The sequence below is a fragment of the Rhineura floridana genome, chromosome 22 (genome assembly GCF_030035675.1).
Source record: "Rhineura floridana isolate rRhiFlo1 chromosome 22, rRhiFlo1.hap2, whole genome shotgun sequence".
Taxonomy (NCBI): Eukaryota; Metazoa; Chordata; class Lepidosauria; order Squamata; family Rhineuridae; genus Rhineura; species Rhineura floridana.
The window spans coordinates 6183226-6208744 of record NC_084501.1 but is presented as its reverse complement, the minus strand read 5'-3'; the positions used below and the strand labels follow the sequence as shown (position 1 = coordinate 6208744).

Here is a 25519-nt window from a genome sequence, read left to right as displayed (position 1 = left end):
CCGGCTGCGATGATGATCTATCCATTGAGCACTGCTTTTGAATAGCCAAGGAATGCTGTGTTCACTCTGCCTGTGTCCCAGGGCCAGCGTTTCAGGGATAAGGCTCAGGCCTGGATAGTATTATGGTGAGCACTGGGGAAGACATGAGTTCAAATCTCTACTGAGCCATGAGGCTCGGTGTGTAACCTTGAGCCAGTCACCTGCCTCACAGGGTTGTTGTGAGAATAAAGTAGTGGAGGGAACCATGTGTGCCTTCCTTGGCTGCTGGGAGGAAGGGTGGCATAAACATTTAATTAAGAAATACATACAATGTCCAGGGAGGGGCTTTACTAGAGCAGGGAACGAGGAATCAGTGGCACTCCCAGATGTTACTGGGCTACAACTTCCATTGTCCGTCATCACTGGGCTGATGGGAGTTGTAGTCCCACAACACCTGGAGGGCACCAGCTTGGGGAAGGCAGCATTAGACAGACACCCCCACAGAGGTCAGCTGACTTGCTTCTCTCCTTGCAGATGTCAACGAGTGTGAGAATGGGTCTCTCTGTGCCCATGGGGTGTGTGTGAACACCCTGGGGTCCTTCAAGTGCCAGTGCCCAGCCGGTTTCCAGGCAGTGAAGGACGGGCCACGCTGCGAAGGTGAGAGCAGACAGGGATGGTTCAAACAACTGACAAACCTCGTATTGGCAGGGGATTTGGAAGGCACCTTAACAAGGCACCCTTTGAGCCCCAAAGCCAGTTTTGGATTCCACATGTGATGCCGAGAAGGAGATGTAGTTGGGGAGCAAGGGTCTCTGAGCATGGGCAGAGTGCCTGAGGAGCTGAAGCCATTCTGCCCGCATCACAGGCTTGAGGCCCTCGGCTCCTTCCTTTTTTCAAACACAACGAACCCTGGGTTAGGTATGGGGTTTTTTGGCAGGGTATTCCCTGAGAAATAGGGAAGAGGTTCGATGGGCAAGGGGTGTGTGTGTGTGGCATTCTTCCTTAATGGCCAGAGACTCAGGTGGCCATGGCTCAGCCTTACAGCACAAAAAGTGGTACTGGAGATGAGAATGTCATTGAGCATGTCTAGAGTTCTTTTTCTTTTGTCGCTGATGAACCACAGCCAACCTCTTAGGTTTTGGAGGGCGCGAGTTTTCCAGGCAAGCTACTTGCCCACCACCACCTTCTGCTTTTAGATGGGGACCTTCCCCTTTCCTCTCTCCTCTGTTCCTGCAGACGTGAATGAGTGTGACTTCCCAGCAGCCTGCGTGGGGGGCGAGTGCCTGAACACGGTGGGCTCCTACCAGTGCCTGTGCCGGGCAGGCTATCAGCTGGAGAGTGGTCGGAAGTGCCAAGGTGAGCAGTTTCCCTTGCCAGCAGCAGGTTTGTGACCCGGGACTGGGGGAGGCTGGCTCTACTAATGAATCACAAAACCAAGCCTACCCTATGTAGACTCCGCCCCGGAATGGAAAACCACACCACTATCTGAATGAAAGCTCTGCCCCTGAATGGGGGAGGAGCATCTCCCTCCCCACACACAAGCCACTCCCTTCCCTGTGCTGTATGTGAGTTTGCAAGACAGCGTGTGTGTGTGTGTGTGTGGGTGTTAGGGATGGGATCCGTTGGCCAGTTCCGGTTCAAAAGCATTCCTTTGACCCAGAAGGCTGGTATTGATTCAAGTCCGTTCTTTGCAAGCCATTGCTTTTACCGATTCATTTTCCTCCCTTCAGAAAAAAGACTGATATTAATATCAATGTTATTGAAAAATACCAATATTTTGAAAGGAAATGCTGATAAATTAAAGGAAATAGTGATAAAATATAAATATCAATACTTTGGACAAGGATTTTTTTTTTTTAAACACTGTTTCCGAAAATAGCCATGGAGAATCCTTGCATAAAAAATCTAATCAGCAGCAATAGCAAATAAATGGGAAATTTGGTACCAAATCTGAATTGGGCAGAATGCTACCACCTCCCGTGTGTGTGTGTGTATTAAATCATGCACCGGTTGCTTTTTAAGACGCAGTTTACAAAATTCACTGAAAAACAAAATCTCGTGTCATTTTTAATTTGTATAACCCAAAATCTCGTGTCATTTTTAATTTGCATAACCCATAGAAATGACAAAAAGTCGCACTGCCGTCCTGTACCAGTTCTAAATGCGACCAAAAACAAATCATTAACAACATTCAAGAATGCGTTTTGCATGGGGTACTAAAAAATATTGGCAAACAAAACCATCCCAATCAGTTGCAACACTTTAAACAGTTACTTTGCTCCGATTATATAATCAAATTTAACTTGTCAAATTAAAACAGGGGTAATTAACCCAGGGGCCATGCTGTAGGAAATGCCTCTCCAGCCCCCACTTTGTTTCTGGAGGGGCAGATCCCCTCTAAAGAGCAGGCAGAGGGATCTTTTGCCTCTGATTTCAGCCCCACAATACTGAGATCAGCAATAAGCTGCCGGACTGCTCTGTAAGAGTAAAAGGCGGTGCTTCCAGCCCCCCACCTCACCCATTGCTGGCGTGGAGAGGACTGGAATTATGGCTTCAAGTGTGGGTGAGTGCATGTGTGTGTGTGTGTGTGAGGGAAAGTTTGTGTTTTATATTTATTTATTCATTTATTTATTAAATTTATATCCCACCCTTCCTTCCAAAGGACCAGGGCAGCAAACGCTTCTGCAATAAAAATACAATTAAAAATAAAATAAAAACTGTTTAAAGCAACTAAAAACCATAAAACATGTAACCAAATCAAATGTTTGGTTTCCATGTGCAGAGCGTGGTCTGTATTTGTAGAACATTGGCCACTCTCCCACCCCACAAGCATGTGACCCTTGGAGGTGTGGCCGATTGTCAGTGTGGCCATTGCCCCCCGAAAGGTTAGCCACCCCTGAATTAAAACCTCCTGACGCCCCCTTAAAACGGAGTGGTCACAATTACAGTATTGCAACAATTAACAAAAAGCAGACCAGAATAAAAGTGTGTTAAAGGTTTTCTTAAAACTTGCCAAAGGGAGGGGGACATCTTCCAGAGGTATGGACGGGGCCACCCCCAGAAAAGACCTGAACAGATCCAGGCATTGATGGAATTGCACCGAGACCAAGAGGTGAGATTTGGGTTCAGTCAAAGTGTGTCGCCTTCAGCCTGTGGCACCAACAAGTGCAGCTTTGCCTCCCCAGATATCGACGAGTGTGCGAAAGACCTTGACCTTTGCCAGCCGCACGGGACATGCGAAAACACTGATGGCTCCTTTTTGTGCACCTGTGATGAAGGATTTACTCCTTCCGAAGACCGACAGAGCTGTGAGGGTGAGGGTGACGCATGTGAGGGACAGAGAGTAGTGGGGGGGGGGAGAGAGACCACCTGGGGGGGCAGTTGTGGTTGGTGAGGGGTAGGGATGGAAGGATCTCACTTTCCCATTTTTCCAATCTTAAATTCAGTTCTTCACATTTCTGCAGCAATTTGCAGATTTGTTTTTAAATCCTCATGAAAACTCTTCAGCCAATTTCTCCTAAGAAAACATTTTTGTATGCCGCTTTGACTAACATGCACCTTTTTGCAAGCAATTTCTCCTAAAATGATGCATAGTTGCGTGCTCTTTTCACCAGTACATTCATTTTTATGCCCGTTTCTCTCTAATATATGCATTTTTGTAACCCCTGTTTGATTGGAGAACCGCATCAGAAAATTCAGCGCAGTGCACATTTTGAAAGATGGCTGTGTTTCGGTTCCCAGATTGCTACAATTCTCAACACCCTTAACAAACGACAGTTCCCAGGATTCTCCATGACTGTTAAAGTGGTATAAGAGTGCTTTAAATGTATGTCGGAGATAAGCCCATTGTTTCGGAAAGTGTGAATTTGATGGATTCGGCTTTAAATGTGAACTGAATCAGATTTCTCCCCCCCCCCCTAGTGAGGAGTCGCTGGCAGGCCTGGAAGGGGGGCTCTTTGTTGCAGGGAGTGGATGACATTTCTCTCTCCCTCTCTCTCTCTCCCTAGAGCTGCCCCACAACAAAAAAGAGTGCTACCTGAACTTTGATGACACTGTCTTCTGCGACAGCGTCCTCGCCACCAATATTACCCGCCAGGAGTGCTGTTGCTCCCTTGGGGCAGGCTGGGGGGACCACTGTGAAATCTATCCTTGTCCTGTACTCAATTCTAGTAAGTATGAGGGGAGAGACGAACGGAGTGTGTGTATGTGTGGATCAGGAGACCTTCATAGCGATGCCACCTCCTGTTGAGTGCCGTCACCCTCAGATGTTTAGGGGAAGGGTCATAGCTCAGTGGAAGAGGACCTGCCTTGCATCTCCTGGTAGGTCTGGGGAAGACCAGTGCAGACCAGCGATTCCCAAACTTTATTTTATCCCAACAGAACGCTTCCTGAAGGTCTTGCCCAGGCCGCATAATGATTTGGGTTTTTTGGCCTGTTGTAGGAATTGTGGTTTTTAAAAAATGCTCATTGATTTTTCAGTAACAGCAGAAGGATGCGTGCACAGAACATTTGTAACTTCAGTGCAGCTACGGGCAGAGCTTGGAAAAGTTACTTTTTTTGAACTACAACTCCCATCAGCCCAATCCAGTGGCCATGCTGGCTGGGGCTGACGGGAGTTGTAGTTTTAAAAAAGTAACTTTTCCAAGCTCTGGAAAGGCCCTCAAAATGGCTGAGCAAAATACAATGCCAAGAAAAGGCAAGAACAAGGTCTCTCTTGCTGGGTGGCTGTCGCGGGTTGTAAAGTGCTCTGTGATGCTGAATTCCGTTTTCTGCTCTGATTTCTTGTACAGTGGCATTTTATTGTGTTACTGCTTGAATTCTGTAATCAAAGAAGCCATGAAAACACAATTAAAAATCGATATGAATATCTAATGGGGTGGATGTGTCAGCTCCCATCGTCAAACACAAGTTCACAGATAAGCCGCGGACCACGTGAATGAAGCGCGTGGACCACTGGTGGTCCGCAGACCACAGTTTGGGGTAGACAGTCCTGAGCTCAATGGACCAATAACCTGACTCAGATTCCGGCGGCTTCGTAAGCTCCTGTGTTTCCCTGTAATGTTCAGGGATTCTTCAGCAGACCGGCTGATGCGAGCGGGGCTCCCTGGAGCAGGGGTAAGGGGACAGGGACTCGGTGGTCAAATATCTGCTTCACCTGCAAAAGATCCCAAGTTCAATCAAGCATCTTTAATTTATAAGGATCAGGTGACAGGGGTTGGGAAAGACTCCCCCGGGACCGTGGTGAACTGCTGGCAGTCAGAGTCGGCAATACTGAGTGGGTGAACAGGCTGATGTGGCATAAGGGCAGCTTCCTGTGTTCAAGGGGTTTGTTGCTGTTACATGCCTACGTGCCTCTGTGACTGCTTCAGTCTGCAGCACTTTTACAAGAGCCATCTGATGGTCATTCCACATTTGTCAGGAGTCAGTCAGAGCTTGCTTTGGAACTCCCTGTCTATTGACATTAGGCAGACACCGTTGCTGTATCGTTTCAGAAACCTACTGAAAACTTTCATTTCAGCAAGGCTATCCAGACATATAATTGAGTGAATTATTGTTGTTGTTATGTGCCTTCAAGTCGATTACGACTTAAGGTGACCCTATGACTCAGCGACCTCCAAGAGCATCTGTCGTGAACCACCCTGTTCAGACCTTGTAAGTTCAGGACTGTGGCTTCCTTGATGGAATCAATCCATCTCTTGTTTGGCCTTCCTCTTTTTCTACTCCCTTCTGTTTTTCCCAGCATTATGGTCTTCTCTAGTGAATCCTGTCTTCTCATGATGTAGGATAACCTCAGTTTCATCATTTTAGCTTCTAGTGACAGTTCTGGTTTAATTTGTTCTAACACCCAATTATTGGTCTGTGGTGGGGCAGAAAGTCGCTCAGTGGCAGCGCCCCTGCTTTGCGTGCAGAAAGTCCCAGATTCGGCGCATCTGCAGACTCCCCACTTAAAGGGATCAGATAGCCTGGGGTGAGAGATCCTGGGTTGCTGTTGTCCATCAGAACAGGCAATGAAGAGCTGGACAGAGAAGTCTGAGCTGATATAAGGCTACCTGCTTGATACCTACCTATGCACCTGAATGGCAGAGCACCTGCTCTCCATGCAGAAGGTGTCCAGGTTCAACCCTCGGCATCTCCCATTAAAAGGATCAGATAGAATGTGATGGGAAGGCCCGTCTCGGTCTGAGACCCTGGAGAGCTGCTGCCGGTCAGAGCAGACAACATTGTGCTAGAAGGACAAATGAGTCTTGCTTGGTATAAAGTAGACCTTTGTGTGATGGCAGAAAAGCTTAAAACCGCTTTGCCAACCCTGGATAAATCCCCCAACAGGCAGATAGACTTGCCGAATGGGTGGTCCTTACAGTCTGTGGCTTTAGGCTGAAGTCTTTTGCTTATTTATTCCCAGGCTGTGGTCTGAAGGCACATAAGGCCAGGTCCCTGCTGAAGCTAAGTAGGGTCAGGTCTGGTCAGGGCCTGGATGGGAGACCGCCAGGGAACCATATGTAAGCCACCTTGGGTTTCTATCGTGAAAAGAGCAGGGGGTTGGACTTGATGGCCTTATAGGCCCCTTCCAATTCTACTATTCTATGATTCTAAGAAAGGCAGGGTATAAATGTAATAAATAAATACATTTATTTATCGACTTCTTCATGTCTCTCCCTCCCCCATTCCGCCCTCCTCCATAGTTGAGTTCCAAACTCTCTGCCCTGATGGAAAAGGCTTCATTCTGGATGACACCATCCTCAACTACGGCATCCCGGCGCATCGTGGTGAGTCTCTTGACCTTTGGCATCCAGAGATATGCGGGGGGGGGTAGGGGTGAGATCTGTTGGCCAGTGCTGGTTCGACAGCATTCCGTCGACCTTACAGGCTGCTCTCGGTTCGAGTTTGTTTTTTATCGGCTAGTTGCTGCTTTTACTGATCTGTCATTTTTTTCACTCTGAAAAAACATTAACCAATAATTTTGAAGGAAATTCTGATATTTTTAAAGGAAATATCGGTTATCACGTTTACAATCTGTTTTGGAGGCTTCTTTTTTTTAAAAAGTACATTTTCAAGAATAGCAGCGGAAATTTGCTACATTAAAATCCAATCCTCAAGGACTGAGAATAAGGGAATTAATGGGAAATTCAGTACCAAATCTGAACTGGGTGGAATTCTAGCACTTCCCTAGCCAGGGTGTGTGTGTATCTTTGACAGCTGTTGGTAGTCCACCTTTCCCATAGATCAGAGATGGGGAACCCCATGGCCCTTCAGTTACTTTTAGACTCCAGCTCTCATCATCCCCAGCCAGTGTGCCAATGATTGGGGACATTTGCAGTTGCAGTCCAGCAACGTCTGGAGGGCCATAGGTCCCCCATACCTGCCTCTACCCTCCACAAATGTGTTTAATCAAGCGGCGGGGAAGCTCAAGTGGCCCTTCAGACCTCTCCGTCTGGCCCTCAAGGATGCCCTCCAAACCACCTCCTCGGGTGCTTTTGTCTGGCTGGAGAGATATAGGGTACAGATGCACAGAAACCTCTAACTTTTGGATGGCAGGCAGTGGCGGCTGGTGCCCATCAGGACTGGTGGGGCAGAAGACCAGGAGGCCAACAGTAGGTAGAGCCAGAGCCAATGATAGGCGCCAGTGGAGGTTGGCGGCTCCGATGTCAGTGGGGCGGTGAATCCGCTCCGGGTGTTAGTCCAAACTTTCAAGGAGCTGTCCAAGATGCTGAGCTCCTTGAAAGTTCGGACTAAAACCCAAAGTGGATATACTGCCCCGGTGACATTGGAGCCGCCAGCCTCCGCTGAGAGGAGGGACCAGAGCCAATGACAGGCAGGGCCAGCTAATTCTAGTTTTGTCTCCACCCTCCTCCCTGCTGAGTTCTAAGGAGTAAGGATTAAGGAGGAGGAAGCTAACAGGGGCTGTCCTGACAGGGGGGCTTGGAGGAATCAAGACGGAGCTTGGTGTGGCAGTGCCCAATCTGCCTTAATGGGTCAGCCTTTACCGGGGGCAGGAGTGTAACCTAGTGAACAAAGGTTAAGAGTTGCTTTCATTGGTTCCCACCAGTGCATGCAGATCCTGGAGGGCTGCTTATGAGGGAATAAGGCCCTTGGGCTCAAACCTGTATCCCAGCCCTGCCTTAATCCTTTAAAAAAAACACAAACCAGTGGTCAGACTAGATGACCTTCAGCGCCCTTTCCAATGCTAAAACCCTGTGATTGTGTCTTGTGATGGTTAATGATCCTGTTATGCGCACACCCACAATTCCCTCGGCAGTGAGGAATCCCAGGGTGCTGTGTTGTGATCTTCTTTAGAGGTGAGATCACTAGATACTTGGCAGCAGGTACGTGCAACCACTTCAGTACTGGATCCTTGCCCCTCTTGGCTAATAAAAACTAGCAGGGATGGAACAGTTGGCTGGGCCAAGGAAGTGATTAACGCCTCTTTACGAGAAGGAGTGGTCCCTGGCTGTCTGAAAGAGGCAGTGGTGAGACCACTTCTGAAAAAACCTTCCTTGGACCCAGAAAATTTCAACAGCTACAGACCGGTAGCGAATGTTCCATTCCTGGGCAAGATCTTGGAACGAGTGGTTGCTGGCCAGCTCCAGGCGCTATTGGATGAAACCGATTATCTTGATCCATTTCAATCGGGTTTTAGGCCCAGTTTTGGCACTGAGACGGCCTTGGTCGCCCTGTTTGATGACCTATGTCGGGAGAGGGACAGAGGGAGTGTAACTCTGTTGATTCTCTTTGATCTCTCAGCGGCTTTTGATACCATCGACCATGGTATCCTTCTGGAGAGGCTTGCGGAGTTGGGAGTTGGAGGTACTGCTTGGCAGTGGTTCCGCTCCTACTTGGCGGGCCGTCTCCAGAAGGTAGTGCTTGGGGAACATTGTTTGACACCGTGGGCTCTCCAATGTGGGGTCCCGCAGGGGTCGGTTTTGTCTCCCATGCTTTTCAACATCTATATGAAGCCGCTGGGTGCGGTCATCAGGAGTTTTGGAGTGCATTGTCATCAGTATGCTGATGACACGCAGCTCTACTTCTCCTTTTCATCCTCTTCAGGTGAGGCTGTCGATGTGCTGAACCGTTGCCTGGCTGCGACAATGGACTGGATGAGAGCTAACAAACTGAGGCTCAATCCTGACAAGACTGAGATGCTGTTGGTGGATGGTTTCTCTGATCGGATGGTGGATATATACCCTGTCCTGGATGGGGTTACACTCCCCCTAAAGGAGCAGGTTCGTAGTCTGGGAGTCCTCTTAGACTCTTCCCTTTCACTTGAGGCTCAAGTAGCCTCGGTGGAACAAAATGCGTTCTACCAACTTTGGTTGGTAGCCCAGCTACGTCCCTGTTTGAGTAAGGAGGACCTTACATCAGTTGTACATGCTCTGGTAACCTCGCGTTTGGATTACTGCAACACGCTCTACGTAGGGCTGCCTTTGAAGACAGTTCGGAAGCTACAGCTAGTGCAAAATGCGGCGGCCAGATTGTTAACAAGGACCAAGCGGTCCGAGCACATAACACCTGTTCTGGCTCACCTGCACTGGCTACCAATATGCTTCTGGGCCAGATTCAAAGTGTTGGTATTAACCTATAAAGCCTTATACGGCGCGGGACCAAGATACCTGTCGGAACGCCTCTCCCGATACGAACCAGCCCGTGCACTACGTTCTACTACGAAGGCCCTCCTCCGGGTTCCGACTCATAGAGAGGCCCGGAGGGTGGTGACAAGATCTAGGGCCTTCTCAGTGGTGGCCCCCGAACTCTGGAACAGTCTCCCCGAGGAGGTGCGCTTGGCGCCGACATTGTTATCCTTTCGGCGCCAAGTTAAAACCTTCCTCTTTTCCGAGGCATTTTAATTTTAATTTTAATTTAAGCTAACTTAATTTTAAATCTGTTGTAATTGATTTTAGATTGTTTTATTTTTATATGTCTTTGTTGTATTACTGCGTATTTTATTGTATTTCTGTTGTTCACCGCCCAGAGAGCTATTGCTAGTCGGGCGGTATAAAAGTCTAATAAATAAATAATAAATAAATAATATACACAGCTGGTATAGCCCAGTGGGGAGGAGCGCCTGGCTGGGAGTCCAGGGTCTGTGAGTTCAAATCCCTGCCCGTGTCTACTGGGTGTCAAGGGCCAGCTAAAGATCACCCCCACAGGGAATGGCTCAGGGGTGACGTGCCCTGCCACCTGTGCAGCCGTGGGCAAGGTGCATAGTCCCAAGGAGCCCAGTTGCCCCCCAGCTGGCAGCTGCAGACAAGGAAGGGGCTGACTTGTGCAACTGTGGCAAGCTGAGTGGGCTCTAGCCAGCTGGGGAGGACTAGCCTCAGAGGGAGGCAATGGGAAACCCCCTCTGAATACCGCTTATCATGAAAACCCTATTCATAGGGTCGCCATAAGTCGGGATCGACTTGAAGGCAGTCCATTTCCATTTTTTGTTTTTATTGTATCCAGCTCAGAGTAGATCCATTGGAATTTATGGGCCTGAGTTAGACATGACTTTAATTTCAGTGGGTCTACTCTGAGTAGGACTAACATTGGCTACACCCACAAATTATTAAGACCCTTGGATTTACAGTCCAACAAGATGAGGAGAGACTTGGAGAGTATCACACAAGCACTCCTGGGTCTGGTGCCCACCTCAGATCTCCAGAGAGAGGCACCCGAGGTTGTTTCGGCCCACCAGTCCCAGCTCGGCTGCCTCTGCCTTCCTGTTACTTACTGAAGATTAATGTTCCCTCCAAGCACTAGATCAGGGGTGAGTAGCCCACGAGCCGCATCTGACCCCCAAAGCAATTTTTGGCGCCCCTCCAGCCTTCTTTGGGGGGAAAACTGTGTAGCAGGTGGCATGGTGGAGCCCCACCATGAGGCTGCTGAGAGTGGAGAGCTTTCAACTTCTCCCTGGATTTCATAAATGGGGGACAGGGTGATGTCACCCCCTATTACCCTTTGCCAAAAGCTCACACACACCCCGGAGTGGTCGCAGAGAAGGTCTCAGAGCGAGTTCAAAGACAGGAAAAAATCGCTTCTCCCTGTTTCCTCTCTCAGACCTTCTAACAATGGTGCCGAGCGGAGGGGGGGGGTTGTTCATCCTCTCCAGGTCAGTGCTGGGGCAGGACACGTCCCTGCGACATCAACACTACCCTAGGGTACAACAGTGCTCTTGTGTGTGTGTGTGTGTACTGTTCCCAGGTCCTCCGCCCCACTTGTAGATGTGTGCAGGCTGCCTGTCTCCTTCCCCCCCCCCTGCTGAGTGTGTCTGTGTACTTGTGCTTGCCCAGGTGCCTGCAAGTCTGTGTACAACCCTGGCATGTGGCCCTTCGCGGGGTGGTGAACCCTCAATGTGGCCCTCAAAGTCAAAAAAGTTAGCCAGCCTTCCACTAGGTCAGCGGTTCCCAAACTGTGGTCTGCGAGTTTCATTCTAGGTGGTCAATGGCATGGCTGTAGTAAATATTGTTTAAAATCAGACAGCATCTAGGACAGCGGATTACGATTGCTGCGACAGGCAGAAAAATCTGCCAAGTCCGCAGACTGCCAAGACCTTCAGCAATTTTCAGATGGTCTGTGGAGGGGAAAGTTTGAGTACCATTTTGCTAGGTAATAGTGCTCAACTGATTTTTATATACAACAGAGAGCCAGTGTGGCGTAGTGGTTAGAGTGTTGGACTAGGACCCTGGGAGACCAGGGTTCGAATCCCCACACAGCCAGGAAGCTCACTGGGTGACCTTGCGCCAGCCACTGCCTCTCAGCCTCAGAGGAAGGCAATGGTAAACCCCTCTGAATACCGCTTACCATGAAAACCCTGTTTATAGGGTCGCCATAAATCAGGACCGACTTGAAGGCAGTCCATTTCCATTTCAATACAACACCTAAAATTAATCTCCAGGTTTGTGAGTATAACTACTGCCACTTTTTAAGTTCCATTTCACAGACTTGCATAGCAGGGCTGAAGAAAGTTGTGTCTGTATCACTGTCCTTTTTAAAAATTTAAATCCCCAAACATTCCAAAGGGGTCTTAGTTTTCTTGATAACCATCTCAGCTCTAATAAAGAGAGCATCCATTGGGCATTAAGAAGCATCAACCAGTCATTCAAGGGTTCATTTATCCCTGTTTTGATCATGCCCCAAATTGTGACCCAAGTTGCTTCCAGGCAAACCCCTAGTGGTGGTCCTAGTCACCCTAATCAGTGAGCAGTCCCGTAGCACAAGGGTTCCCAAACTTCCTATCCCATGGGCCACATGAAAATTGCTGAGGGTCTTGGCAGACAACTTAATGGGTTTTTCTGCCTGTTTGTTGCACCCATTGTCACATAGATACTGCATGAATTTCTGTGGGTTTTTTTTTTTTGCTTCTTTTCGTTGCCTATGTGTGTTTTATGATTTTATTTATTTATTTATTTATTTAATTCAACTTTTATACCGCCCATAGCAAGCTCTCTGGGCGGTGTACGTCAATAAAAACACTTCACATACAATATAAAAACCACTTAATCATCAAATTACAAAAGATATATCAAAAACTGTCAAAACATTAAATACAAATGCAAGAATACGAGCGTGTGTTATGATCTTGGTGCTGCTGGGTGGGTGCGGATTCCCTGGATGAACCCCCTCTTCTCTCTTTCTGCTGCAGACATCGATGAATGTGCCTTATTTGGGGAAGAGATCTGCAAAGAAGGGAAGTGCATCAACACCCAGCCTGGCTATGAGTGTTACTGCAAGCAAGGCTTCTACTACGACGCGAACCTCTTGGAGTGTGTCGGTAGGAAGGCCCAGTGTGTGCATGCATCCTGTGGGAGGCAATGTGGTAGCCTATGCAATAAAGAGCTCAGGAAGGTGCATTATACTGAGTCAGACCATTGGTCCATCTCGCTCAGTTTGTCTGACTGGCAGCGGCTCTCCAGGCTTTGCCACAGGAGTCTCTCTCTCTCAGCCCTACCTGGTGACGCTGGAGATTGAACCTGGGACCTTCTGCATCCAAGGCAGGGGCCCTGCCACCGAGCTACAAACCCTTTCAGGCATGCAGTTGTAAATGGAGGCCTTTTGCCCTGGAGAGCGCTTCTAAATGGGAAGATCCCTGTGCATCTCCTTTTCTGCTTCAGAGCAGGGCAGTGTGAATTGAACGTGCCGGAACTCAAGAGTGAGGGGGGAACGGCCACGTTCAGGTGTGGCTGTTTTAGACAGATGGGGCAGAAACCTTTAAGAGAAGCTGGGTTGGAGAAGTGGGGCAGATAGCTCTTGCTTAAGAAGAGCCCTGCGGGATGACTCCAAAGGCCTTTCTAGCCCAGTAACCTCTTTTTCCCACAGCAGCCAACTAGCTGTCCCCGGAAAACACTATTTGTCCTTCCACAGTAAATGGGCGCATGTTGCAGCCTCGTGGAAGGGAGAGTTAAAAAGGCAGCCGAGGGTGCAACTTTTGCGGTGCGTTTTAAAAAAACAACTTAATATTTAAATTTGTGCTACTCTACATTTTTGTTTAAGGACTACTGCACAGTTTAAAAAAGTAGGTGAAGAACTGTTTTTAGCACGACTTTTAGAAAAACCTGTTCGAAAACAACAGCCTGCAGTTCAAGGAGTGCTGATTGGAAAAGGTTATTGTGAAGGCTGTATTGAAATGGAAAGCCTCGTCCAAAATGTCATGCATGTGTCAAAATGCAAATATCAAAATAGGGCTCGCCACAAACAACTTGGGTCCAGCATACCTTCAGGACCAGCTGAGAGCCTTAATATCCCAGCTCGATCAGTGAGATCATCCAGAGGAGCACTGTTAGTTGTCCTTTGTGTTACAGAGGCCTGACTGGCCTCAGCCAGAAGTTGGGCATTTAGTGTTGCTGGTCCCGTGCTGTGGAACACCCTTCCAGTAGAGATTTGTCAGGCACCCTCGCTTTTTGACTTTCAGGTATCTCTGGCATACTTTTTTTTTATGCCAGCAGGCCTTTGCAGTGGTTTAATTTTTATTTTTGATGAGCCAAATGATTGTATTTTTATTTTTTTAAATAGTGATTTATGTTTTAACATTGTACGCGGCCCTGATATTTTCTGCCGTGGTGGTATAGAAATACTTAAATTGAATGAATGAATGAATGAATAAATAAATAAATACTATGCCTCATAAAGAGGACAGGAAGAATAGGAAGGCTAAGTAAGATGATCCACACCTGAAAGGACTGCTGCTGCTCTGTTCCTTCCTCCCAAAAATGCGCCCGGGCGAACAGCAATTTGGTAGGTCATGCAGATGCCCTATTTTCTTTTCTTTTTAAAAAAAGAGGGAATACTTGGTGGCAATTCCAGAATAAACACCTGTTGTGGAAGGACCCTTTGATTGGCAGATAGTAGTACCACATGGTCAGAGCTTGGAAAAGTTACTTTTTTTGAACTACAACTCCCATCAGCCCCAGCCAGCATGAGCTGATGGGAGTTGTAGTTCAAAAAAAGTAACTTTTCCAAGCTCTGCCCTGTGTGCGTGCGTGCGGGGACCTGAATTCCGATCACACCTCTCTCCTCCTAGACGTGGATGAGTGTCTGGACGAGTCGAACTGTGTGAATGGGCGTTGTGAAAACACCCGCGGCAGCTTCCGCTGCACCTGCCCTGCCTCCACCTCGTATGACCCCACCCGTAAGAAGTGCATAGTGGCCAGTGAAATTGGTGAGTCCTGTCCCTTCTGCTGGGAGAAGCCCAGGCTTTGGCTGCCCTTTGACCCTCTGGGTGGGAGATCCGAGGCCAGTTTCTAACTATTGTGCCCTTTAAGGAAGGCCTCAGTTGCGGCAGGTATTCATTTCAAAGGTGTCCTTGTTGCTACGACCTTACCAGTTTGAGCCAAGTGTTGGCTCTTAAGAGCAGGGAATAGCGGACAAAGACCTCACGCAGGGCACACGCTGAAGGTAATCCTCAGTAGCAAGAGAAGGGTGGAAGATAATGAGAACACAAAGCAACTATGGCTTGTGGGCTGCAAGGCACTGCAGTGCAATGGTTAGAGTTAATGGTGGGAAAGGTATCTCTCCACCAGTGCAGTTCAGAATAGGCTTGGATGCAAGGGTAACTCTGGATGCACAAACACGAATGAGCAGCTTGTTCCCTGGTTGGCCCATGCAGATATCGATGAATGTCAGGATCCCGGGGTCTGCAAACTTGGGCGCTGCACCAACACTGTTGGCTCTTTCTCCTGCGAATGTCACCTTCCCTTGACCTTGGACCCCAGTGGCAAGGAGTGCCAGCTTCCAGAGACCCAGGCAGGTAAGAACTACTTATTTACTGCATTTTTATACCCCCTGTCAACAAAATGTCCTCTGGGCAATGTGCAGATTTCAGTCACATCCACCCCATATATTTAAAGGGTGGTACATGCCCTGGTCTCCTCTCACCTAGACTACTGTAATGCTCTCTGTGTGGGGTTACCCTTGAAAACGGTCCGGAAGTTGCAATGTACAGAATGCGGCGGCGCGCCTGATTAAAGGCAGCCGACGACGAGATCATATCACTCCAGTGCTAAAAGAGTTGCACTGGTTACCAGTTGCTTGCCGGACCCAATTCAAGGTGTTGGTTTTGACCTTTAAAACCCTATACGGTTTCGGCCCAGTCTATCTGAAGGAGCTCCTCCAGCATCATCAGCTATGTCACCCTACAAGATCAGCCTCAAAAGACCTTCTCTCCATCCCATCAGTCAAAACAGCCAAACTGGTGAGGACTAGAGAGAGGGCTTTTTCAATTGTGGCCCCCACCCTGTGGAACTCTCTCCCAAATGATCTCCGCCAGGCCCCCTCTCCAATGAGTTTCCACCGGGCCTTGAAGACCTGGCTCTTCAGGCAGGCTTTTGGGGTGGGCTAGATTTTATCTTCATCGTTTTCAGATTTTTAATGTTTAATGTATATAAACATTTTATTTTGTACTTCACCCAGAGTGGCAACTGATGATGATGATAATAATAATAATAATAATAATGCCACTTTAAACAGCCATGGCTTCCCCTGAGAATCCTGGGAATTGCTAAGGGTGCTGACCTCACAGAGTTAACAAACTATGGTTCCCAGGATTCTCCATCACTGTTAAAGTGGTATCACCGTGCTTTAAATGCTAATTAAAAACAAACAACCTATAAAATACAACACAGATGTAAAAACCCAAACCACCGTCAAAAAGCATTGGAATAAAATCAAAGTAAAACCAGCAACAGCGAAAATAGATCTGCAAAGTGGGATACTGGGAAAATAAAAGGGTCTGCACCTGGTGCCAAAAAGGCCACAAGGTAGGCGCCTCTCTGGGGTAGGGCATTCCACAGCTGGGGTGCCACCCCAGAAAAGGCCCCCCTCTCTAGTGTCATCTTCTGCATCACCTTATTTGGCAGGGACACCCAGAGAAGAAGAGCCGCCTCCAAAGATGATTTTAGGGCAGCCTTTCCCAACCTTTGGGTCATAGAATCATAGAATAGTAGAGTTGGAAGGGGCCTATAAGGCCATCCAGTCCAACCCCCTGCGCAATGCAGGAATCCAAATCAAAGCATTCCCGACACATGGCTGTCCAGCTGCCTCTTGAATGCCTCCAGTGTCGGAAAGCTCACTACCTCTGTAGGTCATTGGTTCCATTGTCGTATGGCTCTAACAGTTATGAAGTTTTTCCTGATGTCCAGTCAAAATTTGGCTTCCCATCAGCCTCTGCCAGCATGACCAATAGTCAGGAATGATGGGAATTGTAGTCCAGCAACATCTGGGGACCCAGTGGTTGGGAAAGGCTGTTCTAAGGTCTGGGCTGTCCTGTTTGGGATCCTTCTGGCAACTGGCTTTAGAGCAGGGGTTGGGATCTGGCCACCTGCAAGCAAGACCTCACCCACTTCTTGAGCCTCTTCCTCCTCTTCCTTGGCTGCAGTGGAATTACTGGGCTTGGAGCGGGGAGTGAGTAGGTCATTCCCTCCTCAGCGATCCAGATGCAACCCTATCCACTGTTGCTAGCACAGGGACAGCAATTAGAGCTATGCTGTGATTCCTGGGTAAGGAAGGCGTCAACCTCCCTACAATCTCTGTGTAGTTCTGAAGGAAGACCAGACGTCCTCGTGCGGGGCTCAGGCTGACACGAAAGGAGAGCAGAGCTCTGATGTTGTTTTAGCAACAGCCAGCCTTAGACTGAGCCTTGGGTAGGGACAGCCTGGCCCTCCTTTGCTGAAAGGGGTCTCTTCAGTTAAAGGGGCACAGCCTGCTTCTAGCGGTCTTGTAGGGAGAGTCTGCTTGTCCTGGGGCTTCTGCAATGGAGATCTCCAAGACAGTGGGCAGCAGTGCAAGGACCAGACAAACTGGAACAGGTTCAGAGGAGGACAACAAGGATGATCAGGGGACTGGAAACAAAGCCCTATGAGACTGAAAGAACTGGGCATGTTTAGCATTGAGAAGAGAAGACTGAGGGGAGATATGATAGCACTCTTCAAGTACATGAAAGGTTGTCACACAGAGGAGGGCCGGGATCTTTTCTCGATCGTCCCAGAGTGCAGGACACGGAATAATGGACTCAAGTTGCAGGAAGCCAGATTTCGACTGGTCATCAGGAAAAACTTCCTGTTAGAGCCATATGACAGTGGAACCAATGACCTAGAGAGGTAGTGGGCTCTCCGACACTGGAGGCCTTCAAGAGGCAGCTGGACCGCCATCTGTCGGGAATGCTTTGATTTGGATTCCTGCATTGCGCAGGGGGTTGGACTGGATGGCCTTAGAGGCCCCTTCCAACTCTACTATTCTATTCTATTCTATGAACCTCGGGCCAGTGGAGCACTTGCTCCACAGGCTCGTCTTGCGGAGCTGCTTCTGGGGCAGGCCCCGCACGCAATTCCCCTTCAGATTCGGAGTCCTCCATTGAAGGTCCCCCATCCCCTGAAGAAACTGAATGTGGGAAGATTCAGGACAGGCAAAAGAAAGCACAGGGCAAAGTTAAATTATGGAATTCACTCCCACACGTGGCAGTGATGGCCACCGGCTAAAGTATAGTTAATGAGACACATTCGTGGAGGGTAAGAGTGTCAGTGGCTGCGATCGATGATGACTATCTTTTCCCTCCACTCTCAGAGGTTAAAGTGCTGGAAACTGCAGGAGGGGAAAATGCTCTTGCGCTCAGATCCTTCTTGTGGGCTTCCTGTAACGGGCACCTGGTTGGCCACTGAGAATCGGATGCTGGCCTAGATGGGCTACTGGCCTGGAGGGCTCCTCTTTGTTCTTACTAGTCCTGGTTGGCCATCTTGCGGCCGTATTTCGGACCACATGAATTTCCCAGACCATTTGTAATGGCAGTCCCACATATAACACTTCGCAATAATCCATTAGCTTCTGCTGGGTTGGATGTGGGCAGGAGGGGGGAGGTTCCAAGGGTTGTGTGTAGGGGAGGGCAGGGCATTATTTTAAGGAATTGTTCCTGGGTGTCCATTTTGTCATCCAAATAGCTTCTACGTGGAAGCCTCTCTGTCATGTACCTGACATTTGGATGGTGGCGAAAGTGGTTCAGACTAAAAAGAAACATACAGCCTTGGAAATGCATTTACACAAGTTCCTAGCCTAGAAAAAGTCTTACTAGCCTGCCCACCCACCAGAAAATACATGAATTAAATTAAAATTAAAAACTGCTGCTTACAATTCATGCCCTTCTGTAGCAGAATTCTTACCAAAAAAGAAAAGGATGAAGATAACAGAGAACCAGACATCGCAGTGGACAAGGAGAGAGATTTTGTTGAGTTTTTTAGAAGCACTGGTGGTTTGTAATAATCCTAAGAGTTATTGTGTAATGTGCCACTCTGTTCGACTGTTTCTGTTCAGTTTCACCAAAATCTCATACTTCTAGTCAGTGGTTCAGTTCAGTGGCTCCCAATATGAATTTGTGTTCTTGGTTCATGGACTAAATGTTATGTGTCCACTGGGCGTCTACGAGCTAGGACTGGGTGTCCATTTGGACGTGCAACTATTGCTTAAAAGATGATTTACGGGAGGGAGCCTGTATCCGTGTGCAGACACGTTGTTCCTCCGGCTGGCCTGTCCTTTCTCCCTGCTCCCCCCCTCCACAGACAGGGCAACGGACCGTCGTGACGTCTGCTGGCAGCAGCGAGGCGAGGACGGGATGTGTTCCTCTCCTTTCAATGGGCAGCAGCTGAGCTTCGAGGAGTGCTGTTGCCGCTACGGCAAAGGGTGGGGGTACCAGTGCCACGCCTGCCCGCCACGCGGCCCAGGTAACCAAGAGTGCTGGGAAGTGGGGAGGGAGACGTGGCAGAAGAGTGGTTGGCTGAAGGGAAGAGCGCCGCTGAGCATGTGCAGAGTGCTTTTCTCCTCCTGCCCCATCACCGGTGGAGGCTGGTGGCTCCGATGTCAGTGGGGCAGTGAATCTGCTCCGGGTTTTAGTCTGACCTTTCAAGGAGCTTTCCAAGGGGCTGAAAGCTGAAATCGTGTCGGACAGCTCTTTGACAGTTCAGACTAAAACCCGGAGTGGATGCAGTGCCCCACTGACATGGAGCCCCCAGCCGCCACTCCTCAATACGCACCTGGGATGGCGAGGGAGGCCTTTTATGGGGAGGAGGGTTTTTTGTCTCTCTGTTTTTGTTTAGCTAGTCCAGAGTGCCAAGGCTGAAGGCAATTTCCACTTTCAATACCTGGGCCCAGTCCTAAACCATACGAAGGAATCCTCAAAAGTCGAGTACCTCTGAGCATGCAGAGAGCGAAGAGATTTCCGGTATACCCAGCATTCAGCTCTTTTCAGTATTGGGGCACGTGGAACGATACGGAAGTTGCAGGTGCCTCTGAGCTTGTGCAGAATGCTGTTCCCCTGCCCACTGAAGAGTAGCCTCTTGCGTGTGTTGGACGAGGTGGAGGGACTTCTAGGGACGATTGAGCCCGGGCATCTCCCTCTCTTTCTCTGGAGGTTAACGTGCTAGTGCCCCCCCCCTGGCCATTATTGTGTGTGTGGAGAGGGGGTGGCCCACGGCGACGAGGGCTGCTGTGGCTTTTGTGTCTCCCCTGCAGGCCTGAACTGCCAGTCGGCTCCAAGCGAGAGCAACTCATTTTGGGACTTCAGTGCTTTGTATGGCAAAGTGCACAAAGGTGAGAAGGGGGGAGAGGGGGGCTGTCCAAGGGGGCCGGAGGCAGCAGAGGGGCTCCTGCGTAACTCCCATGGAATAAAACCCCTCGACTGGGAACTTCTGCACAAGTCCTGCTCTGCAGGCAGTGTCTGCTCTTCCCGCTCCCCCAGTGGTGCTTCTCTTGTCTGAAGCCGGTAGGTTTTGAGTCCAGGATAACGATTTGGAGCTGAGGATCTTGTGGGAGTCCTGCCGTCTTTGGGGCTGGTGGCTACTGCCAAATGAGCCTTTTCAGAATTAGCTTTCCAACTGTGGCCACGTTCACGCTGTATATTTATCCCACGATGATTCCATTTTAAACAGTCATGGTTTCCCCCAAAGAATTCTGGGAAGTGTAGTTTGTGAAGGATACTGAGAGTTGTTAGGAAAGCCGTCATCCCCTTACAGGCCGGCAATTCCCAGAGTTCTCTGGGGAAAAGGACTGACTGTTAAACTACTCGGGGAATTGTAGCTGTGTGAGGAGAACAGGGGTCTTCTAGCAACTCTCAACACCCTTCACAAACTACACTTCCCAGGATTCTTTGGGGGAAACCACAACTGTTTACCGTGGGATAATAGTGGAATAAATGTACAGTGTGAATGTGGCCCCAGTGCAACCAGTTCAGAAACCCACCCACCCAAACACCATTTTTACGCAGGTGGTTAACACCTTCATTTTCAGAGAGGCTTTTTACAATTGGTGCCCTTTTTATTTTGACTCTTGGCTTTTTTCAAATCTTGTTTCCCTCTTAGCTTTTTATGTTCTTATCTGTACTGAATTTTTTAATTGAACCCAACTATGGGGAGTGATATAATTCGTTGGACAGTGAAAAAAGCAGATAAGAGAAAAATCAGCTCCTTTGAAATGTGGTGTTGGAGAAGAGCTTTGCGCATACCATGGACTGCGAAAAAGACTAATAATTGGGTGTTAGAACAAATTAAACCAGAACTGTCACTAGAAGCTAAAATGATGCAACTGAGGTTATCATACTTTGGACACTTAATGAGAAGACATGATTCACTAGAAAAGACAATCATGCTTGGAAAAACAGCAAGGAGTAGAAAAAGGGAAAGACCAAACAAGGGATGGATCGATTCCATAAAGGAAGCCACAGACCTGAACTTACAAGATCTGAACAGGGTGGTTCATGACAGATGCTCTTGGAGGTCACTGATTCATAAGGTCGCCATAAGTCGTAATTGACTTGAAGGCACATAACAACAACAACAATAATTCAAAGGCGGGATTAAAAATATTGTGAATGAATATGTAAGTAAATAGATTTTTACAAAGACACCATGGGTTGTATGTGAGAGCCACTGTGGTGTAGAGGTGAGAGTGACAGGCTGGGACCTGGGAGACAAGGGTTCAAATCTGCACTCAGCCATGAAGCTCACTGGGTGACCTTGGGCCAGTCACTGACTCTCAGACTAACTTACCTCACAGGGTTGTTGTGAAGATAAAACTTGGGAGGGGAAGAATCATATTTGTGCTCCACCTTGAGCTCCTTGGAGACAAAGTAGGATATAAATGTAATAAATGAATTAAATATTCAGAGAATCATAGAATAATGGCTAAATCCACACCAAACATTTATTACACGTTAAACGGCCATGGCATCTTTCAAAGCATCCTGGGAAGTATAGTTTGTGAAGGGTGCTGAGTATTGTTAGGAGGCCATTATTCCCCTGACATAGTTCTAATGGCCAAAGTCCCAGGCTATGGTCTGAAGGCACACAAGGCACCACCTTGCTGAAGCTAAGCAGGTCTGGGTCTGGTCAGTGCCTGGATGGAAGACTGTCTGGGAATCACATGTATGCTGCCTTGGGTTCCAGGGTGAAAGAAAGGTGGGGTATAAATGTAACAAATAATAATAATTAAGTGGTTTAACAGTCAGCCCTTCTTCCCAGAAAATTCTGGGACTGGAGCTCTGTGAGGGGAATAATGGTCTCCTAACAACTCTCAGAACCCTTCACAGTTTCCAGAATACTTTGGGGGAAGCCATGGCTGTTTAATGTGGAATAAATGTCTGGTCTGGATGTGGCCATAGAGTTGGAAGGGGTCTATAAGGCCATCAAGTCCAACCCGCTGCTTAATGCAGGAATCCAACTTAAAGCATCTCTGACAGGTGGCTGTCCAGCTGCCTCTTGAAGGCCTCCAGTGTTGGAGAGCCCACCACCTCCCTAGGTCATTGGTTCCATTGTTGTATTGCTCTAACAGGAAGTTTTTCCTGATGTCCAGCCAAAATCTGGCTTCCTGTAACTTGAGCCCATTATTCCATGTCCTGCATTCTGGGACGATCCAGAAGAGATCCTGACCCTCCTTTGTGTGACAGCCTTTAAAGCTGTTTTTAACATGTTTTACTTTAACATGTTTTAAAAGGTGTTTTCTTTTAATATGTCTGAAAGTCTTGTTTTTAAGATGTTTTAAAGTGCTTTTAGTGTTTTTGTTTGCCGCCCTGAGCTCCTTCTGGGAGGAAGGATGGGATATAAATTCAATAAATCAATAATGACGTGAAGAGTGCGATCCGATCTCCCCTCAGTCTTCTCCAGGCTAAACATGCCCAGTTCTTTCAGTCTCTCCTCACAGGGCTTTGTTTCCAGTCCCCTGATCATCCTTGTTGCCCTCAGAGAAGTCCTACTCAGAGTAGACCTATTGAAACAATAAACCTAAGTTAGCCGTGTTCATTAACTTCAGTGGGTCTACTCTAAGTAGGACAAGCATGGAATACCACCCTAGAAGTCTCTCTCTCTTGGTTTTATGCTGCTTCTCCAGCAGCTGCCAAGGGAGTGGGGGAAAATGAATACCAGGGGAGCCATAATAAAGAGAATGATGAACAGGTTTTTCCCCCTTCTCGTTCCCCCCCTCCTCCCACTGTGTTGAGGGCTGCTGTGCTTTCTGCATTTGTGACCTCCTAAGTTGGTAGCGTCAATCTTTTACTGATTACTGCTCCTGTTTCTTGCCACAGACACTGACAGCTCGGAAGAAGATTCCGATGAATGCCGCTGTGTGAACGGCCACTGCGTCCGCACCCAGCAGGGCTTGGTCTGCGAGTGTCCCCCGGGCTTCCAGCTTGATGCCAGCCACACCCGCTGCCTGGGTAAGGGGCCTTGATCCTTCTGAACATGCACTGACCTAGCGCTTTTGGTTGACCAAACGCTTGAGTGTACAGTACAACCCCTCAGTGACTTATGTACACACCTGTCCCTCCTGCTCCATCCAGGTTCATGCGTAACACTAAACCATAGCTAAGGGCAGTAAGCCAACAATAAACCATGGCTTATTTTCACTAACAAACCATAGGTCAACCGTAGTTGATACACTGAGCGGTTGGGTTTGCATACAGTGCTGAACCTTCGTTTATTAACCTTTTAAAGCACGGTCTTAATGTTACATTCAAACCAGGCTGTCTAGAGAAGGTGTGGGGAACCTTTGGGCTGCCAGATGTTGCTGAGCTACAACTGCCTTCACCCCTGGCCATTGGCCATGCTTGCTGGGGCTGATGGGAGTTGTACTTCAGCAGTATCTGGAGAGCTAAAGGTTTCCCACTCCTGATCTAGAGTGTGTTCTATTCTCTTCAACAGCCCTGGGCAGTGCTGGATTATTTATCAAAGACAGGTCTATAAGTGCCCGTTAGTCACTTGGGAACCTCCAGGTTCAGAGGCAGTCTATCTCTGAATATGAGTTGCTAGGAAGCAACAACAGGAGAGGGCTATTCCTTTCACACCCCACTTGTGGGTTTCCCTTTGGGGCATCTGGTTGGCCACTGTTAAAAACAAGAAGTTGGACGTCCCCCGCCTTACCGCCAGCTGCAGCTTGATTCCTCCAGAGCCTCTTCCCCCATCACTTCTGGTCTGTCCTGCTCACCTTCTGGAGAGACTGCTAGGTTCTAAGAACAGAGGTGCTGCTGTGCCCATCATTCTACACACACACGCACAGCAGCTTTGAGTGTGTGAAGAACGGCGGGCACAGCAGCTATGTCTGGGTGTGCAGGAGATCCTCCTAGAATCATAGAATAGTAGAGTTGGAAGGGGCCTATAAGGCCATCAAGTCAACCCCCTGCGCAATGCAGGAATCCAAATCAAAGCATTCCCAACAGATGGCTGTCCAGCTGCCTCTTGAATGCCTCCAGTGTCGGAGAGCCCACTACCTCTTTAGGTATTTTATTTATTATTTATTTATTTATTTATTGCACTTGTATACTGCCCCATAGCCAAAGCTCTCTGGGCAGTTTACAGCAATCAAAAACATTAAAACAAATATACAATTTAAAAAACATATTTTAAAAACAATTTAAAACACAATTTTAAATTTAAAACAATATAAAAACAATTTAAAACACATGCTAAAATGCCTGGGAGAAGAGGAAAGTCTTGACCTGTCGCCGAAAAGATAACAGTGTTGGCGCCAGGTGCACCTCGTCAGGAAGATCATTCCATAATTTGGGGGCCACCACTGAGAAGGCCCTCTCCCTTGTTGCCATCCTCCGAGCTTCCCTTGGAGTAGACACCCAGAGGAGGGCCTTTGATCTTGAACGTAGTGTACGGGTGGGTTCGTATCAGGAGAGGCGTTCCATCAGGTATTGTGGTAATTGATTCCATTGTTGTATGGCTCTAACACTTGGGACGTTTTTCCTGATGTCCAGTTGAACTCTGGCTTCCTGAAACTTGAGCCCATTATTCCGTGTCCTGCACTCTGGGACGATCGAGAACCTTTCATGTACTTGAAGAGTGCTATCATATCTCCGCTCAGTCTTCTCTTCTCCAGGCTAAACATGCCCAGTTCTTTCAGTCTCTCATAGGGCTTTGTTTCCAGTTCCCTGATCATCCTTGTTGCCCTCCTCTGAGCCTGTTCCAGTTTGTCCTGTTGGATCATGCGCTGTTGTGTTCAGTGGGTGGGCAAGCGTTGTTTGGATTTCCCACCCCTTTATCAAGGATGAGCCCTTTTTTTATCTCCCGCCTTCAAATAGTCCAAGGAGTGGCATAGGAAAGTGCCCTCCCCTGGGCTGCCCCCTCTCCTGGTGAGCCCTGATGGGCTTTCCTGGCCATTGTGACATGTGGACAGCAGTGCTCTCTGAGCAGCACCATGTGGCCATTTAATTTTCCCATAATAATCTCCAGGCTGGATTACTCTAATGCACTCTGTGTGGGGCTGCCCTTGAGGTGAGTCTGGAAGCTGCAGCTGGTACAAAAGGCGGCGGCGAGACTGCTCACTGGGGCAGGGTATTGCCAACATGTGACCCTGCTGCTGAAAGAATTGCACTAGCTGCCTATTAGCTACTGGGCCAAGTTCAAGTTTCTGATTTTGGCGTACAGAGCCCTATGCAGCTTGGGACCAGAATACCTGAAAGACCCTTATACACCCAGTCAATCACTGCGCTTTGCAGATGTGGGCCTCCTGCAGATACCATCTTATCAGGAGGTCTGTTCCACGCAACACATGAAGTGGATCTTTAGTGTTGTGGCACTGACACTTTGGAATT

General features: G+C 48.4%; 1 protein-coding gene across 2 annotated transcripts in view; it reads left to right on the top strand.

The window, feature by feature from the left end:
• LTBP3 (latent transforming growth factor beta binding protein 3) overlaps nucleotides 1-25519 on the top strand; it is a 68512-nt gene that overhangs the window by 41929 nt on the left and 1064 nt on the right. Inside the window, exons 17-27 of one of the 2 annotated variants that reach the window (XM_061605685.1) lie at nucleotides 514-636; nucleotides 1216-1335; nucleotides 3165-3293; nucleotides 3987-4148; nucleotides 6663-6746; nucleotides 12599-12727; nucleotides 14474-14611; nucleotides 15059-15199; nucleotides 18996-19157; nucleotides 19945-20022; nucleotides 23006-23137. In XM_061605685.1, the coding sequence (XP_061461669.1) occupies nucleotides 514-636; nucleotides 1216-1335; nucleotides 3165-3293; nucleotides 3987-4148; nucleotides 6663-6746; nucleotides 12599-12727; nucleotides 14474-14611; nucleotides 15059-15199; nucleotides 18996-19157; nucleotides 19945-20022; nucleotides 23006-23137 (1398 nt within the window). The remainder of the gene's footprint in view (nucleotides 1-513; nucleotides 637-1215; nucleotides 1336-3164; nucleotides 3294-3986; nucleotides 4149-6662; nucleotides 6747-12598; nucleotides 12728-14473; nucleotides 14612-15058; nucleotides 15200-18995; nucleotides 19158-19944; nucleotides 20023-23005; nucleotides 23138-25519) is intronic. The other variant, XM_061605686.1, reaches the window with a different exon arrangement.